This window comes from Kogia breviceps, chromosome 8 (assembly GCF_026419965.1).
Source record: "Kogia breviceps isolate mKogBre1 chromosome 8, mKogBre1 haplotype 1, whole genome shotgun sequence".
Classification (NCBI taxonomy): Eukaryota; Metazoa; Chordata; class Mammalia; order Artiodactyla; family Physeteridae; genus Kogia; species Kogia breviceps.
Window position 1 is genome coordinate 93,734,699 of NC_081317.1, and position 18,298 is coordinate 93,752,996.

General features: G+C 37.5%; 1 protein-coding gene across 3 annotated transcripts in view; it reads left to right on the plus strand.

Moving 5' to 3' along the window:
- INVS (inversin) overlaps nucleotides 1-18,298 on the plus strand; it is a 150,408-nt gene that overhangs the window by 15,887 nt on the left and 116,223 nt on the right. For all 3 annotated transcript variants that reach the window (XM_059070967.2, XM_059070969.2, XM_067039801.1), the window contains exon 3: nucleotides 2,413-2,579. In XM_059070967.2, coding sequence (XP_058926950.1) covers nucleotides 2,413-2,579 — 167 coding nt within the window. The remainder of the gene's footprint in view (nucleotides 1-2,412; nucleotides 2,580-18,298) is intronic.

Below are 18,298 nucleotides of genomic sequence, written 5' to 3' on the forward strand. Positions count from 1 at the left end.
GTTCAACTTCTTAAATTTGTAGGTTTGTGTCTTTCACCAAATTTGGGACATTTCTAACCATTATTCCTTCAAATATGTTTTCAGCCCTTCATTCTTTTTCCTCTGTTTCTGGGACTCAGATGATATAAATGGTAGAAACTTTGTTATTATCCCACAGAGCCCTGAGACTCTGTTGATTCTTTTTGTTTCTTTTCTATCAGTTGTTCAGACTGAATAATTTCTATTGGTCTGTTATCAAGTTCAGTGATTCTTTCCTCTGTCATTTCCATTATGCTATTGTGCCTATTAGGTGAGATTTTTATTTTGGTGATTTTATTTGGTTTTTTGCTCTTTTTTTTTTTGGCTGCATTGGGTCTTTTGCTGTGTGCAGGCTTAGTTACAGCGAGTGGAGGCTACTCTTCATCGCGGTGCATGGGCTTCTCATTCCAGTGCCTTCTCTTGTTGTGGAGCATGGGCTCTGGGCATGTGGGTTTCAGTAGTTGTGGCTCACATGCTCACTAGTTGCAGTGTGCAGGCTCAGTAGTTGTGGCACACAGGCTTAGTTGCTCTGCATCATGTGGGATCTTCCTGGACTAGGGCTTAAACCTGTGTCCGCTGCATTGGCAGGCAGATTCTTTTTTTTTTTTTTTTTTTTTTTTTATGGTACACAGGCCTCTCACTGTTGTGGCCTCTCCCGTTGCAAAGCACAGTCTCCAGACATGCAGGCTCAGCGGCCATGGCTCACGGGCCCAGCCGCTCCATGGCATGTGGGATCTTCCCGGACTGGGGCACGAACCCACATCCCCTGCATTGGCAGGCGGACTCTCAACCACTGCGCCACCAGGGAAGCCCGGCAGGCAGATTCTTAACCACTGTGCTACCAGGAAAGTCTGGTTTTTTTCTTATTTTTAAACATTTATTATTCTAAATTTTTCACTGGGTTCATCTTTATATTTTCTCTCTTTGCTGAGACTTTGGATTTTTCCATTTGTTTGAAGAGCATTCATAGTTGCTCATCAGAGTATTTTTATTACCGTTGCTTTAAAATCTTTGTCAGATAATTCTAATATCCATATCATCACAGTTTTGGTGCCTGCTGATTGTGTTTTCTTGTTTAATATTTTCCTGGTGTTTGGTTTGTCTAGTAATTTTGGATTATATCTTGGACATTTTGTGTATTATGTTATGAGACTCTGGATCCTACTTTAAATCTCCTATTTTAGTACACTGACAATCTGTTTAGGTTTAGAATGAACATTTTGTTCCAATTTTTTAGACTGTGGTTCAAATGTCAAGTTAGTTTTGAGAGCTCTTGCGAGTTATTTTCTGTCTGCCCCATTTTTGTGCTACCCAGGCCAATTTAGAACCTAGGAAGTATCCCACCAAGAGTTCCATTCTCAAAACTTTTGCTATTTTGACTCTGGTCAGTTTCACATATGGGCTGCTCAGTTATCCATGGCATCATGCACTGATTTAAAGAATTGCTTTCTCTAGCTTCCTCCTCTCCATAACCTTTCCCCACTCTCTAGTTGGGAAGGGGTAAGATACCACCTTGTTACTATCCTTTGCCTAATCCAGGGCACAGTGCTTCATAGGGCTCCTCCCCACAGTCTCTGCAGTACCCATTGGAGAGGAAAAGAGGTACAATTTGTTTTGTTGTATGTGCTTTGAGTAGCACAAGTATAGTCAAAAGAGTTCACTCCTGCAGAGCTACTCCCTTCCCAATATTTTGACTGAAGAGAGCAGGCTTCTTGGGGAATTTTGTGTATGTGCCCACTGGTATTTCTGATGATCTACTTTAGCACCCAGGCTGGCTTTATATAGGAGGCAAAAAAAAAAAAAAAAAAAAAAAAAAATCAGGGAACTCAATACCAGGTTGTTCCTGAAGTTTTGTAGTTCCCTAACCAATTTGCCTTCTTTTCACCACCTTTCATTTATTTTGCCTGGGATGTTTAGTTTTAAGTAACAGGAGGATCATGATAGTATGCATTTGCTCCATATTGTCTAAAACAGGAAGCCACCCACGATTCATTTTTGTAGATCTCAAAAACATACCACAACTCCTAGTGTATGATCTACACTAAGTATTTTTTCACAAAAGGAGTAAGGGAGGAAAAAAATAACCTCACATCTCAAAATGTTAATTTAGTATGACAGAGTTGTTAAGAACATACCCTTTAAAGTCAACAATCAGTTTGAATTTTAGCTTCACCACCTACTGTCATTGTAATGTGTACAAGTTACCTAACTTCTCTAAGTCTCAGTTTCCTATACTATAGGGACAGTAATATCTATCTCATAGGGTGAGTAAAAATGAGATAATATATTTAATGCATTTACCACAGTACTTGATAAGAAACAGCTAGTAAATATAGTTCATAGTTATATTAGTAATAATTATCAAATATCACTATCTGTTTCTTATCCTCATAGGAAATTCTGCCATTAAAGACAAAGAAGATCAGTTTGGGAGAACACCACTTATGTATTGTGTGTTGGCTGACAGACTGGATTGTGCAGATACTCTCCTGAAGGCAGGAGCAGATGTTAATAAAACTGACCATAGCCAGAGAACAGCCCTCCATCTTGCAGCTCAAAAGGTGAGAAGTAAAACTACCGTGAAGAGTAAACCTTTTCTGTGGTATTTGTTAATTGATTAATGGAACTGTGAGATGGACAGATGGTAAAGAAATCATAAGTATATAACTCTTAGTTTCATATGTTTTCCCTAAAAACTGTAATCTTTAAACTGTAGAGAGTAAGCACAGATAACCATCAGTGGCTGCTTTCACTTATCCAAGTTCCTCCAGCGATGGAATTTATTTTCTGATCTAAAGTTAAGTTGGGAAAAAGGAAATAAAATTATATGTATTAATATGATTAAACTATATTACAGATCAATTTATGCATGAGTAAAGGCAAAGAAAAAAAGAAAACCACCACACACTAAATTGTCAATAGTGGTTGGATTTGGGAATTCGCTGGCTATCCAGTGGCTAGGGTTCGATACCTGGTTGGGGAACTAAGGTCCTGCAAGCTATGCGATATGGCCAAAATATATATATATATGAAATGTATATATATCTCAGTAGTGGTTGAGTTTAAATATTGGGAATATATATGAATTTTGGTACTTTTCATTGTTTAAAATGTTTTCCTTAATGCGTGTTACTTTTACAATAAAAAGTTGTAGTTGCCCATAAAGTATGTGGCATTAAGGAGCATAAAAGAAATTTATTTTCTGAAATGTATTTTCAAATTTTAAAAAATCTAAATCTATATTGCTAGCATAAATGATTTCAAGTTTTTAAAGGCTTGTTAAGAGCTCAGTTTTTTAGGATTAAACATATCAAAAAAAATAAAATGGGAAGCTTCTAAATTTATTTGAAGACTTATTTATCTGAAAATTATTTTTCTCACCATAAAATTTTTGTCTATAAAATATATTTCCAGTACCTGATATTTTTCTCTTTGTTATTTTAGACTTATATATTTTGGGAATAAAAAGCAATGAAAATTAGTTAGATCCAGCAGAAACTATTAGAGTTATTTCCCATTAAAAAATGTGAACCAGATATAGCTGATTAATTGAGGGGTTAGAAAAATACCTTTTCATTAGTTGAAAGCATAAAAAGAGACTGACATTAATATATACTTCTGAATATGCTAGTTATATGCTCTTATCAGTTAGGTCTGTCAGGTTATTTCCAAAGTTATTGCTCTTGAATTTGCTTTTCATTACAGTAATTTTTAAAAAAATCTCTCATTTTCAATCTCAGTTTTAACTACTGCTCAGGTATTTATAACCTTTCACCTAGGCTTGTCAACTGTTAAAATTATTTACTCAGGAAGGGTAACTCTATTTAACTTGTTATCATAAAAAAGTAAACATTTCAGATTGGCAATAGCCCCACTACTAAGAATTTGACACACTTTAGATTTTTTTCATTGTGATTCACTTAGGTTTAAAACTCAACTTTAAAAACGAAAGTTGGGGGAAACTAACTGCACATCAAGTGGATCATGTGAGGAAAGAAAAAGAATTTAAGTTGATGACCCAACAGTATGACATTTTTGTAGAGGTGTAGTGTGAAAAAGGTTGAGAGAAGGGGAGAGCACAACCAGACATGTGAGCTGCTAAGTCTCTCTGTGAGATGCAGTGCTTTGTTTCTGTTTGCTTTTTGTTTCTCCTTTATTTTTTTAAGCAGTGATTTCTTTAGTGTCAAAGAATAAATAGAACTATGATTTACATGTCACAAGTTACATAGCTGATTTCATAAGTAACAAGTTTCACGTTCTTTCAACTATCTGATGATTATGCTTTTCCCCATCTCTGTGTTCCTGTTTGTATTTGCATGTTTGCCAAAAGTCATAATATACTTTAAGCTATACTAGCAGTAGTAGAATTTCTAGAACAAGGGTGATAATCATTCTTTAATACTCCGCTCTGTCCAGATCAGACCTGGGTATTGTGTTTGGTTTTGTGCTTCATGCAAAAGCACCATGATTAAGAAATCAGAGGTAGTATACTTCAGGCAGGGATAAGATGGTGGACAATCTAGAAATAATTTTCAAAAATACTTGGAGATGATATGTCCCAGCTCTGTAGCCCACCCTGCCTCTAAGCAGACACAAACACAAATTCTCTTAGAAAAAATAACTTCACCTTTAACTTCCAGGATTCTCCCATATTAAAACAGACCAAACATGATCTCACAGTGAAAGATCACCAAACACATGAACAATCAATCTACTGTGAAGGAGAGTCAGCTGAAACAATAAACAGATTTCTATCAAAAACATCAGATATTGGCACCATTAGAAACACAATATAAATTAACCATTGATGGAACATTTAAAGATATAAAAGAAGAAATCACAAAAAAGGAGCAACCAACCCGAGACTTTCATGACTAGGCATAAGTTCTCACCATGACCACCTATTTTAGAACAGCTCATCTGCCAAACACATCTGTAAACTGAACAAAACATATTGTTTGAAGGCACTGGGAGCAGTCAGCATAGACAGGATGGTTCAGAGAAGGGAAGCACATGAAATTAGCTCCACATTTATCCTGGCTTTTTCCTTCAAGGCAATTTCCAATTTGGAATGCAAAAGAATACAACCCTAGCAGGAAGCAGGATTCTTAGTCAGCTGGGGAAACCCAGGTGTAGTTTGGTGTTAGCAGTAGCTGGAACTTGAAGGACAAACTCCTGAAGAGAAGGGGACCACAGAGAAGGAACCCAAAAACCTGAGTACAAATTCCTCACAAGTCATTAGCAGTCACCTAAACTCTGCTCGTATAGGGTGAGGCTCTAAGAAACCTAGCAGTAAACAACAGCTGGTAGACTAAACAGAGCTAAGCAGAGATTGTTTTTACATTATCCTATGTTTTCTTTTCTGCTTAAATCTTTTAATACATAACAAATTGATTTTTGTGTAGGGATCCATTCTCATTTTAAAACATAGGAATAACTAATTTTCCCAGGACAACCTAGCTCATTAATGTTTAGCTGTTTAGTATCTACTGTGTGCCAGTGCCAGACTTTTGTACTATGTACTTCCTATGCCTTTTTTTTTTTTTTTTTTTTTTGGTGGTATGAGGGCCTCTCACTGTCGTGGCCTCTCCCTTTTGCGGAGCACAGGCTCCGGACGCGCAGGCTCAGCGGCCATGGCTCATGGGCCCAGCTGCTCCGCGGCATGTGGGATCTTCCTGGACCGGGGCATGAACCCGTGTCCCCTGCATCGGCAGGCGGACTCTCAACCACTGAGCCACCAGGGAAGCCCCTGCCTTTTTTTTTTAATTACATTTTTTAAATGAAGGGTCCTGAATTCTAGGGAGCTACTTAGGAAATTTGAGAATGGAAGTTACGTGATCAAATTATTTTAGGGGGACAACTATGGCAACTAACGCTACTTTGGAAGAGGACAAGAATGGAGGTAATAGAAAGCTATTACTGTTCAGGCCAATAGAGAGGAACAGTTGGATCCAATAGATACATTGTGGAGGTAGAACTGTTCATTCAGTAAGTAGTTGCCAGTGTCTATTGTGTATCATGATTATACATCTAGAGAGAATATTAAAAAATGAATCACATGTCTGCTATAAATAAGTACTATACCGATCCCTATTAAACGTCACATCCCTTTGTTTAGTGGACCTCTCTGATATTTTGGATATCAAATATTCTTGTCAAGTATTGTCTATCACACTTAATTCTGTTGTCTGTGAACTCAGAAGTGTGCTATTTATGTAACATCAATATTCATATATACATGCATGTATGCATTCATTCAACATATGTTAAAACTGTTACTGTGCAACAGGCACTGTGCTAGGTCTTGGAATGCAAAGATGAAAGACATGATTCCTACTCTTAAGTTGCTTACAAAGACCATAGATAAAGTTATTAAGTGATAATTAAAGTTGGCCTATCTATTGTAAGGTATGTATACCTATGTGTGATATTAATATACCTAAGTGTTTTATAAAATATCAACAGCTATAACATGTAAATAGCATTGTTATTATTACTGACCCAGAGATCAACCATTCTCATATATTATTTATTATGGTTTTGTGTTTTTTGTGATAGTGAACTATATTATGGCATCTTAGATTGATTAGTAAGAAAAACTCACATTCGCGTAGCATTTTGTTTGTGTTTCTATTAGAGCCCCACTATCTTGTATGTACTTGCCTCTTTCCCACTACATTGGAGCTCCAGGAGGAGACTTGTTTTATTTATTTTTGAATCCCCCAGAATCTAACACAGTGTCTGATGTGTATTTGTTGAACAAATGAATACATTTTATGTTACTTATATAGAAAGTCATTATGAATACAAATGCTAGACATTTTGTTTATCAGAAACATTTATCCAGTTTCAAAATACATATATAGGAAAAACTTAACTGAACTGTGTTGATTGACTTAGTTATTTTGACACATACTCACTTTTCTGGAAACAAATTGCTGTTAGTCCAAGCAGCTAAGGAAATGATACCCATGAGAATAAAATTAATCTCAATATACTGAACATCTGTACCTAATTTGTTTTTCATTTAGTACCCTCAGTTTAATCCAAGAAAGCAATCAGTCATACCTTTTCTGGGTTTCTCACAAAAGATATCTGATTGTTAGAAATGTTTTGCTCCTGGGAAGCTACTATTTCTCTGACTTCCACAGATACATTTATTTGTTGATAAGGATTAAAAAAAAAAAAAAGCTTTAGCAATCTCACTAAATTTTAATAGTTATGCATTTTTAATCTTCCAGGAAGTTATTAATTTGGTTTCAAGAAGATTGACTACCCACTTTGAAAAATTATATCATGTTAAACACAAAAATTAAAGAAGCTTCAGGTTGTGGTTGGGTTGTTTTTTCTTTTTTGGTTTACAAAGAGAATTCTCATTCATCTATGAAAATTAAATATTAATTTTCAGTTTTAAAAATATGTTGTTTCCATGTTAATGACTTATAAAAAGTAAAGGAGAAGAGTAGAATACCTCCGAAACTTTTCTGGAAAGCTTAATACCACCTAACAGTACTTGGTTTCCTTATCTTACACGTACTCAACACTTAAACACCAAACAACCCCTACCCGGTCCCCTTCAACTCTGTATTCCATTATTCCTCCTCAGTACGTATACCTCTACCATAACTCCTTACCAAACAATTAACCATGGATTTTACTTATCTATATTTCATCCCCTCTAATGCTGTTTGAAGGCAGAGGTCATGTCTTATTTGATTTTTTTTTTACCAAACTTATTTTTTAATTTTTGTCTGCATTGCGTCTTCATTGCTGCACGCGGGCTTTCTCTAGGTGCAGTAAGCATGGGCAACTCTTCTTTGCGGTACGTGGGCTTCTCGTTGCGGTGGCTTCTCTTTTTGTGGAGCATGGGGTCTAGGCGCACACACTTCAGTAATTGTGGCACACAGGCTCAGTAGTTGTGGCACACGGGCTTAGTTGCCCCGTGGCATGTGGGATCTTCCCGGACCAGGGCTCGAACCCCTGTCCCCTGCATTGGCAGGTGGATTCTCAACCACTGCGCCACCAGGGAAGTCCCTTATTTGATTTTATAGTTCCAGTCTTAACACAGTTCCTGCCATTTAATAAAGACTCAGTTAATGTTTGTTTAATGAATACATAAATGAAGGAATGAATCAATCAATCAATGTGAACATCAGATAACTTTATCATGAATGGTATAGTCTTCAGAACTGTTGGAGTTTAAATTATATATTATTTATTCCTGTTCATTATCCACCCCAACACATAATTTTGTAAGTAGGATTTTACAACACTCTGTGAGCTTAATTTCTCAACAAATATAATTTTTGTATGCCTCAATTTCTTTATTATAAAATGGGATAATACCTCTCCCTGTCCACCATATAGGAATGATGAGTTCTTAGATATAAAGCATTCTGCTTGGTGGAGAAATATACCCTCTAGAAGTGTAAGTTATCAATGTTATTGCTGTTAGTCATGCTGTAATACATGTGTAAACATCGAATTAGTCTTTAGGAATCAGTAGACATCAGAAACAGACAGATCCTTTAGGATCTTCTAGTCCAATTAGCCATTGGATGAGGAAATGGAGTCAATTCTCCTTTCAGTTTTCGTCTCTTAATAAATTATTCATCATTCACTTTGCCTTTGCATATGCCTGAATGTTCTCTGTCTTATTTTTAAATTAATTATTTTAAACTTATAGGTAAGAATAGAAAATAATATAAAAACACTCAGGTACCTAATATCTAGAAGAGATGAACCTGAATTTTTTAAAGTTTTTACTTGTGATTTTTTTAAATGAAATAAAATTTGACATTTTGTATCTTCTAAATCCCATTCCCCTCTTTTTCTGCCACCTTAGTCTATCTTAATTTTTGTGGTTTCAATTCCCATGTGTATTTTTCTACTTTTACTTTATATATATTTACATGCCCAGAAACAATAATATTATTTTGCATGTTTAAAATCTTTATGTAAATGGTATTATACTGTGTGTTACTCTACAACTTGCTTTTTTTTTGACTTAACATTATGTTTGTGAGATTTATTCACGTTGAAACATGTAACCCTAGTTTACAAAGGGTATAGCCAAATGCCCAAAAGACAAATGAAAAAGTGCTCAACATCATTATTAATTAGGGAAATGCAAATTAAAGCCACAATGAGATACCGCCACACAACCATTTGAATGTCTAAAATGAAAAAATCTGACAGTACCAACTGATGGTGAGGGTATGGAACAAATGGAACTCTCAAATATTTTTGGTAAGGATGTAAATTGGTAACATCCACTCTGAAAAACCAGATATATCTACAAAAGTTAAAAATATATGTGCACACATGCACACACACACACGATCACTGCAATTCACACCCCAACGCCAGTCATATTTAAGAGAGATAAGTGCTTTTTTCCACCAAAAGACATGTATGAGAACATACATGACAGCTTTGTTTGAAATAGCAGATGTTCTTATAACACAAACAACCCAAATGCCTATCAACAGGCAAATGAGTAAATTAATTGTGGTGTATTCCTGCAATGGAATACTACACAATAAAAAATAACAAACTACTGATACATTCAACCACATGAATGAACTCCAGAGACATCGTGTCGAATGAGAGAAGTCAGATATATATGCTATTTATATGAATTTTAAAAACAGGCAAAACGATATGGTGACCCAAATCAGATTTGTGGTTACCCAAGACATAGGTAGTGACTGAAGAGTGGCATGAGGAATCTTTCACGGATGCTGGAAATGTTCTGTGTCTTTTTTTTTTTTTTTTTTTTTTTTTTTTGTGGTACGTGGGCCTCTCACCGCTATGGCCTCTCCCACTGCGGAGCACAGGCTCCAGAAGCGCAGGCCCAGCGGCCATGGCTCATGGGCCCAGCCGCTCCGCGGCACGTGGGATCCTCCCGGACCGGGGCACGAACCCGCGTCCCCCGCAACCACTGCGCCACCAGGGAAGCCCTCTATGTCTTGATCTGTGTGTTACTTACATAAAAATTTATCAAACTGTTTACTTGAGACTTATGCAGTTTATTATATATAGGTTATGCCTCGATAAAAGTCTATTATAAAAAATGATAAAATGTCCAGAACCTGGTGACCATTATTTGTAGGTAGGCAAAAGGAGAATAGAAACAAGAATGGTTCCTGGCCTAGCCTTTTTGTTGTTGTTGTTGTTCTTATTCATTATTGTACTTTTAAAAATTTTTTATTTTATATTAGAGTATAGCTGATTAACAATGTTGTGTTAGTTTCAGGTGTACAGCAAAGTGACTCACTTATACATATACATGTACCTGTTCTTTTTCAAATTCTTTTCCCATTTAGGTTATTACAGTGTACTGAGAAGAGTTTCCTGTGCTATATAGTAGGACCTTGTTGGTTATCTGTTTTAAATATGGCAGTATGTACATGTCAATCCCAAACTCCCAATCTATCCCTCCTCCTCACCCTTCTCTCCGGTAACCATAAGTTTGTTCTCTAAGTCTGTGAGTCTGTTTCTGTTTTGTAAAAAAGTTCATTTGTATCATTTCTTTCTAGATTCTGCATATAAGTGATATCATATGATATTTGTCTTTCTTTGTCTGACTCACTTCACTTAGTAGGATAATCTCTATGTCCATCCATGTTGCTACAAATGACATTATTTCAGTCTTTGTAATGTCTGAGTAATATTCCATTGTATATATGTACCACATCTTCTTTATCCATCCACCTGTCAATGGACATTTAGGTTGCCTCCATGTCTTGGCTATTGTAAATAGTGCTGCAGTGCACATTGGAGTGCATGGATCCTTTCCAACCATGTTCTTCTCTGGATATATTCCCAGGAGTGACATTGCTGGATCATACAGTAGTTCTATTTTTCATTTCTTAAGGAACCTCCATACTGTTCTCCATAGTGGCTGTACCAATTTACATTCCCACCGACGATGTGGAAGGGTTCCCTTTTATCCACATCCTCTCCAGAATTTATTGTTTGTAGACTTTTTAAAAATTAATTAATTTATTTATTTTTGGCTGCATTGGGTCTTCGTTGCTGCGTGCAGGCTTTTCTCTAGTTGCGGCGAGTGGGGGCTACTCTTCATTGCGGTGTGCGGGCTTCTCACTGAGGTGGCTTCTATTGTTGCAGGGCACAGGCTCTAGGCACACGGGCTTCAGTAGTTGTGGCACACGGGCTCAGTAGTTGTGGTTTGCAGGCTCTGGAGCACAGGCTCAGTAGTTGTGGCTCGTGGGCTCTAGAGCACAGGCTCAGTAGTTGTGGCACACGGGTTTAGTTGCTCCGTGGCATGTGGGATCTTCCCAGACCAGGGCTCGATCCCGTGTCTCCTGCATTGGCAGGCGGATTCTTAACCACTGTGCCACCAGGGAAGCCCCTTTAGACTTTTTGATAATGGCCATTCTGACTGGTATGAGGTGACATCTCATTGTAGTTTTGATTTGCATTTCTCCAGTAATTAGTAGTGTTGAGCATGTTTTCATGTGCCTCTTGGCCATCTGTATGTCTTCTTTGGAGATATGTCTATCTAGGTGTTCTGCCCATTTTTGATTGAGTTGTTTGTTTCTGGCTTAGGCTTTTAAGCGCTCAGGTCACATTTCCCCAGCCTTCACCTCAGGAGCTATCTGGAAGCCTTGTATCTGTTCTCTAATCCAGTGGTTCTTAAACTTGAGCAAGCAACAAGATGGCCTGGGGTATTTAGTGGGTACTTCCAGGCTTCTCTGTGGCTGTATTCACTCAGTCTATTTAAAACCAATTTAATGGCTGCTCACTCTGCCACAAACTGTGTTGCCAGAGGATATCTGAAGAGTGAGCAAGTGGGGTTTTAGATGTTGGTGTGCTTCTAAAAGAACGCACCAAAAGACGTTTGCAATGCCCACATTACCTAGAAATGTGGGAAAGTCTGAGCATATGAAACCCTTATATTCTGGAATTTTAATGATCTCTCAAGACATCTCTGGACTGAGAGGGGCTATGTTAGACAACCCTTGCAGTTTACCCCATTTGACTTCAACCTTAGCTAAGCTCCGTTCTCCAGGCAGACAGAGTCTTAGACTGAAGAATCTTTGCTTCATTACATTTCTAACTGCTGAGGTTGTCAAACTAGCATCAGTTTTGTCCTCTTCTGAGTATTTAGAAACCATATCTAAACCTGCCCTCTGGCTTTCCAGTTTAGAACGTGGTTTCAAATAATTAGGGTCTTACATTCAAATGAGTGTTCCAACCAAAACCCAGATTGGTCTATTTTTAAACAAATCTGAGAACTGAAATAAAAAAACTGTCCATTCTTTAATACTTTGATTATAGTTAATGTACTTCCACCTGCATAGATGAAATTTATAGTCACAAGAAACAGCATGTCAGCAAATCTTCACTGAAATCACTACTTTGAGTTGTAACACAGTTCTAGTAAGAAAAAATTATTTAATTTCGTAGTAGCTTCTTAGCAGTGAGAATAGTTGAATATTAACTATTTTCTATAGAAGTAAACTGAGGTCTAGTTTGAGTTCTTCAAGGCCACTTCGTCATTTGCAGAGTCAGGAATTATCTTGTTTTTTTTTGATTCCCCGCTCAGTTCTCCTCATAATGCTCCACGAAAGAGAAGTTACTCTTCTGCAGCTTACTTTATCAGGCCTCTGGTTCTTCTGTTTTAGAGTAATTCTCAGATCCAGTCAATTTCCCTGTCAACTCCCCAAAGAAATACCTAAAGGTTTCTTTCTTTTCCTTTCTTCCTTCCTTCCTTCCTTTCTTTCTTTCTTTCCTTCTTTCTCTCTCCCTCCCTCTCTCCCTTCCTTCCTCTCCTTTCTTGACAAAGCAAAGACTTTATTGGAAAGGGGTCCTCAAGCAGAGAGCAGCAGGGTAAGGGAACCCAGGAGAACTGCTCTCCTAAGGGCTTCTTCCTTATGGGCCAAATTCAGAATTTGAACCCAGAGCTAATGCCTTTAAGTCCAGTGTTTTCTTTCTTAATGACATAATACCTCTCAAACACAGTAGAACTGCCTTGCAGATTGTTTTTAAATCTACATGGCTTGCAGCATTTTGTTTTGAACATGATCATGTTTCCTACAACCATACTCATTTTCTTATCATCTTTATCTCTTCACTGACCCCCACTTTTACTGTCATGAAAATTCAAGCATCTGCTTTCCATGAATAGATTAGAGATCCCCACAAGCCTAGATTCCCATGGAAACCAATCAAAAACTAAAAGGAAAAGAAAGAGTACATATTGAATTTCCCTGAGACCTACAGCTTGTTTTTCATTAGACTCATGCTGATTTCTTTTAAACTCTGGGCATAGGACCAGTGAATATTTTTACAGCTGATAAAAAGGAACTTCAGATCCATTTACTTTCATTTAAATGTCTAAGAATTAATTTTGTATTAACATCAATTCCAAAGAAAATTTGAGCATTAATTTGCTAATTACCTTCTTATGTCATAGAACTGTATTTGTTCATATAATTTCCTCTCTTGTCTTTTTCCTACCTATATTTTACTATTCAGAATTGAATGAGAGGAAATCAGGGGGCTTATTATTCCTATAGTATGAATATTGTCAGCCCCTGGGCACAATATTTTCCCTGTGACCAATCATAGGACTCTTTCTACTCTTTTGACCGTTAAGATTTTACAAAGCCCAGATGATCACTTACTAATATAATAACAGAAATACAACAAAAATGCCAAAGTCAAGGTGATCAAGAAAGCCAGGGAGACGGCACCTGGGGAGGGCAAGTTAGAATTTTAAATAAGGTAATCAAGATAGTCTTCATTGAGACGGTGACATTGGAAGCAAGACTTGCAGAAGGTGAGGAAGTTAGCCATGTGAATGGCTGAGGGAAGAACCTTCTTTCATTCCAGGCTGGAGGAACAGTCAGAGCAAAGGCCGTAAAGTGGGAGCATGCCTGGAATGTTTGAGGAGTAACAAGGAGGCTAATGTGGTTATAATGAGTGAGCAAGGGGAGAGCAGTAGTAGGTGATGAGGACAAGGAAGAAATGGGGGCCAGACTCAGTAGGGCCTTTTGGCCATTGTCAGGAATATGTTTTTACTCTGAATGATAAAGGAGGCATTGGAGGGTTTTGAGGAAAGGAATGACATGATCTGACACGTCTTAATAAAAAATAATCATTTTGGCCAAGTAAAGAAATTTTTCTCCAGTTTTACTATTATCTGTTCCTTCATTCCTTCTTCATGTAGTATGTTTTCAAGTTTCTGTTCCATCCTGATCCCTTTCACTGTATATGTTCACAGTTGCCCAAATTCCCCTTAAAATAAGGCACCTAGAATGGAATACAGTGCCAGTTTGATGAGCACAGAGTATAGCATGACGTTCATCTTTGGCATTTTGGCAACCAAATATAGCTGATTCATGTTGAGAGTTTTTCAAACAAAATCTCTAAAGTCTCCTTTATACTTCCTACTGCTTAAACTCATCCTGTATTCATATTGTTGTGGTTTTGGACTCAGGTATAGCATTTTATCATACCTATATTTAATCATTTCTTTGAACTTCCCAGACTGACTTAGGTAGAGTGTACCATTCCCTCCTTTGTTCCTCCAGTACCTGTGTACTCAACTACTGTTATATCACCTGTCACACCAAAAGATATTTATTTGTTTACCCATTTGATTTCCCCATGGACAGTAAGCATCTTAATATCAGGAAGAGGGCCATAGTCATCTTTTTTATTTCCAGTGCCTAGTACTTAACATATACCCAGTTAATGCTTGGTGAATTGAATTGGGTTTATCGTGCAACCTCTCAAGGTCCTCTTGGTTCTTGAGTCTCTCATCCAGTATAGTTGTCAGCTCTCCCACACATGAGTCACCAGATTCTCATCCTAATCTTTAATATCAAAATAGAACCTGCCTGCAGAAAAGGTTAATCATTGAAACACTACTACAAAAATTAACTTCACCAATTTAAAAGATTATTTTACTCTTTCCTTATACTTGTCTAAACTATGTCATCAGTGGTAACCAGGCTTCTTGAAAAATTTTATATAGTCTATCAGAGTGTACTTGTTTGCCATTCCAATTCTGATGCGTATGTAAATTCATTCATTTTGTTCAACAAATAAATTTTTGTTATTTAATATGTTTGAGGCATTGCGCTATATATCTTGAAGTATTTAAATTCAACCTTTGTCTAAATATTTAAAGTATTTCAGATTCTGAATCATCATAAAGTTAACATCATAGAGCTAAAATAAAACTACTCATTTTAAGGAAATTTACTGGGTATACTCAGTTTATCTCAAACAGTTTTGGATATCAGAAGATATTGTTTGTATTCTTTCAATTTTTTATTCAAATCCTTTCTATCTCTTTGTCATTCATCTCACTGACTCTTTGCAAACAATTTGTTAGGAATTTGGGCTAAAATATCAGACTACACTTTGAAGTAATGACTATAAATTTCTAACCATGTATGTAACTGGTCATTTCAATGCTTGTACTGATTGTAAACTAGTAAAATCTGTGTGTGTTTGTGAGTGTGCAAATATTTGCACGAGGTGTATGCTTTAAATTGTTATTTAATTGACTGGTAATCTGTATACATATTATAAAACATTAACAATACCATGAAGGTTTACAGTGCATAATCTGGGAATAGGGGAAACCTATCTCTGAATCAAAATAAAGAAGTGATAGGAAAAAGATTAATAAATATGTCTACAAAGAAGTAAGAAAGACTTTTCCCTCTAGGAAACATCATAAGCAAAGAAAAAGAAAGACAAACTGAGAAATAATATTTGCAAGCTATGTCATTAACAATAGGTTAATATCCCGGACTTCCCTGGTGGCACAGTGGTTAAGAATCTGCCTGGGGCTTCCCTGGTGGCGCAGTGGTTGAGGGTCCGCCTGCTGATGCAGGGCACACGGGTTCGTGCCCCGGTCCGGGAGGATCCCGCATGCCGCAGAGCGGCTGGGCGCGTGCGCCATGGCCGCTGGGCCTGTGCATCTGGAGCCTGTGCTCCGCAACGGGAGAGGCCACAACAGTGAGAGGCCCGCGTACTGCAAAAAAAAAAAGAATCTGCTTGCCAATGCAGGGGTTCGAGCCCTGGTCCGGGAAGATCCCACATTCCATGGAACAACTAAGCCCATGCACCACAACTACTGAGCCTGAGCTCTAGAGCCTGCGAGCCACAACTACTGAGCCCGTGTGCCACAACTACTGAAGCCTGTGTGCCTAGAGCCCATGCTCCACAACAAGAGAAGCCACCGCAATGAGAAGCCCACGCACCACAATGAAGAGTAGCCCCCACTCGCCACAACTAGAGAAAGCCTGCGTGCAGCAATGAAGACCCAACACAGCCATAAATAAATAAAATTAAAAACAAAAATAACAATAGGTTAATATCCCTAATGTATAAAATGGAGAAGAAAAAGACCAATGATTCTATAAAAAATGAACAAGAGACATGAATAGATAGTTCACAGAAAAGGAAATGCAAGTGACCCCTAAATATGGGAAAATGTGCTCAACATTGTTTATCAAAAGACAAATGCATGTTAAAATTACAATAACATGTTTTTCGTATGTCACAGTGGCAAAAGTCAAAAAGTTTGACAGTATGCTCTGATGGCAAAACTGTTGCTAGAGGGAATGAAAAAAAGTACAATCCCTCTGGAGGAAAACTAAACAATACCCAGCAAAATTAATGAGAATATGCATTTACCTTTGACCCAACATTTCCACTCCTAGAAACCTATCCCAAACATACACTGGTAAAAATAAGAAATGGTGTATGCACAAGACTATTCAATTGCAGCAGTATTTGTAATAGAAAAAGCATGAAGGGAAATGTCCTTTTAAAGGACTGATTGAATGAACAAATGTATGTCCACACAATGGAATGTTATGTAGCTGTAACAAACAATGAGAAGTATTTTTATATAATATTTTTAAATGATTTCCTGGAGTTAAAAAAAATGTGAAATGTTATGTGTGGTCTATCAGAAGTGGAATTTGTAATTTAATTGACAGTGGACAAGCTGGACTTGGAGTACCTGGGACTGAGGACATCACTGGGATGGGCAGAAAATGATGGAAAGTCTAGCCAGAAATTATGGGTGGTAACCTAGAGTACAAAAACACACTGAGATGTGGAGACAGGGAAGTGGGTAATTTGTCAGCGACACCTCAGCCACAAAATTGGAAGAGGGGGTGAGCCATGGCAGTACACCATCCCCTGGGAGAACTCACAAAGGACAAGGCTTGAAGAAATTCGGATACTAGGCAGGTTTGTAAGTTAGTATAACTAGAGCCCCAATACCTAAGACCATAATACTGTTGAGTGGATAGATGGATGGATGGATAGATAGGCATCCCTTTGCTAGACCTTGAGGTACCAGATGGGACTAGATCACAGCAACAAGACAGAAAACTGAGTTATGCTATCTGAATCACAACATTAAGGCATCCAGGCTGACTTGAGTCTCACTGATCTCACCAATGAACTGGGCTTAAATTTTTCCTGAGGGAAGGATAGCACACAGACCAGAATATCTAGAATCAGAAAAATTGAACATTCTTGTCTTTTTCACCTTTTCAACATCAAGAAAAACCTTCCCAGAAGCCCTGTGGCAGACTTTCCTTCTATCTCTTTGACTCTCTTGGCAAGGAGAATAAAACTGCCATGATTGTTTAAATCAATCAAAGCCACTGTCTGGATTTGGTGAGGGCCCAGCCTCCTCTGAAGGAGAAAACCACTTAAAGGAGGATCAACAAAAATCAGGGTTCTATTAGCCTGGAAGAAGATGGGTGTAGATGTTAGGCAGGCACTCTACAGTGTCGGCCACAATGTTGTTTGGACACTTAACAGAGCTTTGTGGACCTATAACTACTATGTAAAGCAATGACCGTAGTCCACCTTTGTGGAATTCCATCCCATGGCACCGCCCTCCAGCTTTAGGTTGTATTCTGCTTACAACAGGAGTGGCTTAACACTTACCCTACTTTTTTTTTTTTTTTATGATAAAAAGTATCTTTTTATTTTATTTTATTTTATTGGAGTATAGTTGACTTACAATATTGTGTTAGTTTCAGGTGTACAGAAAAGTGATTCAGTTACACATATACATATATTCATTCTTTTTCACATTCTTTACCCATTTAGGTTATTACAGGATATTGAGTAGAGTTCCCTATGCTATACAGTAGGTCCTTGTTGGTTATCTATTTTATATATAGTAGTGTGTATATGTTAATCCCAAGCTCCTAATTTATCCCTCCCTGCTACATTTCCCCTTTGGTAACCATAAATTTGTTTT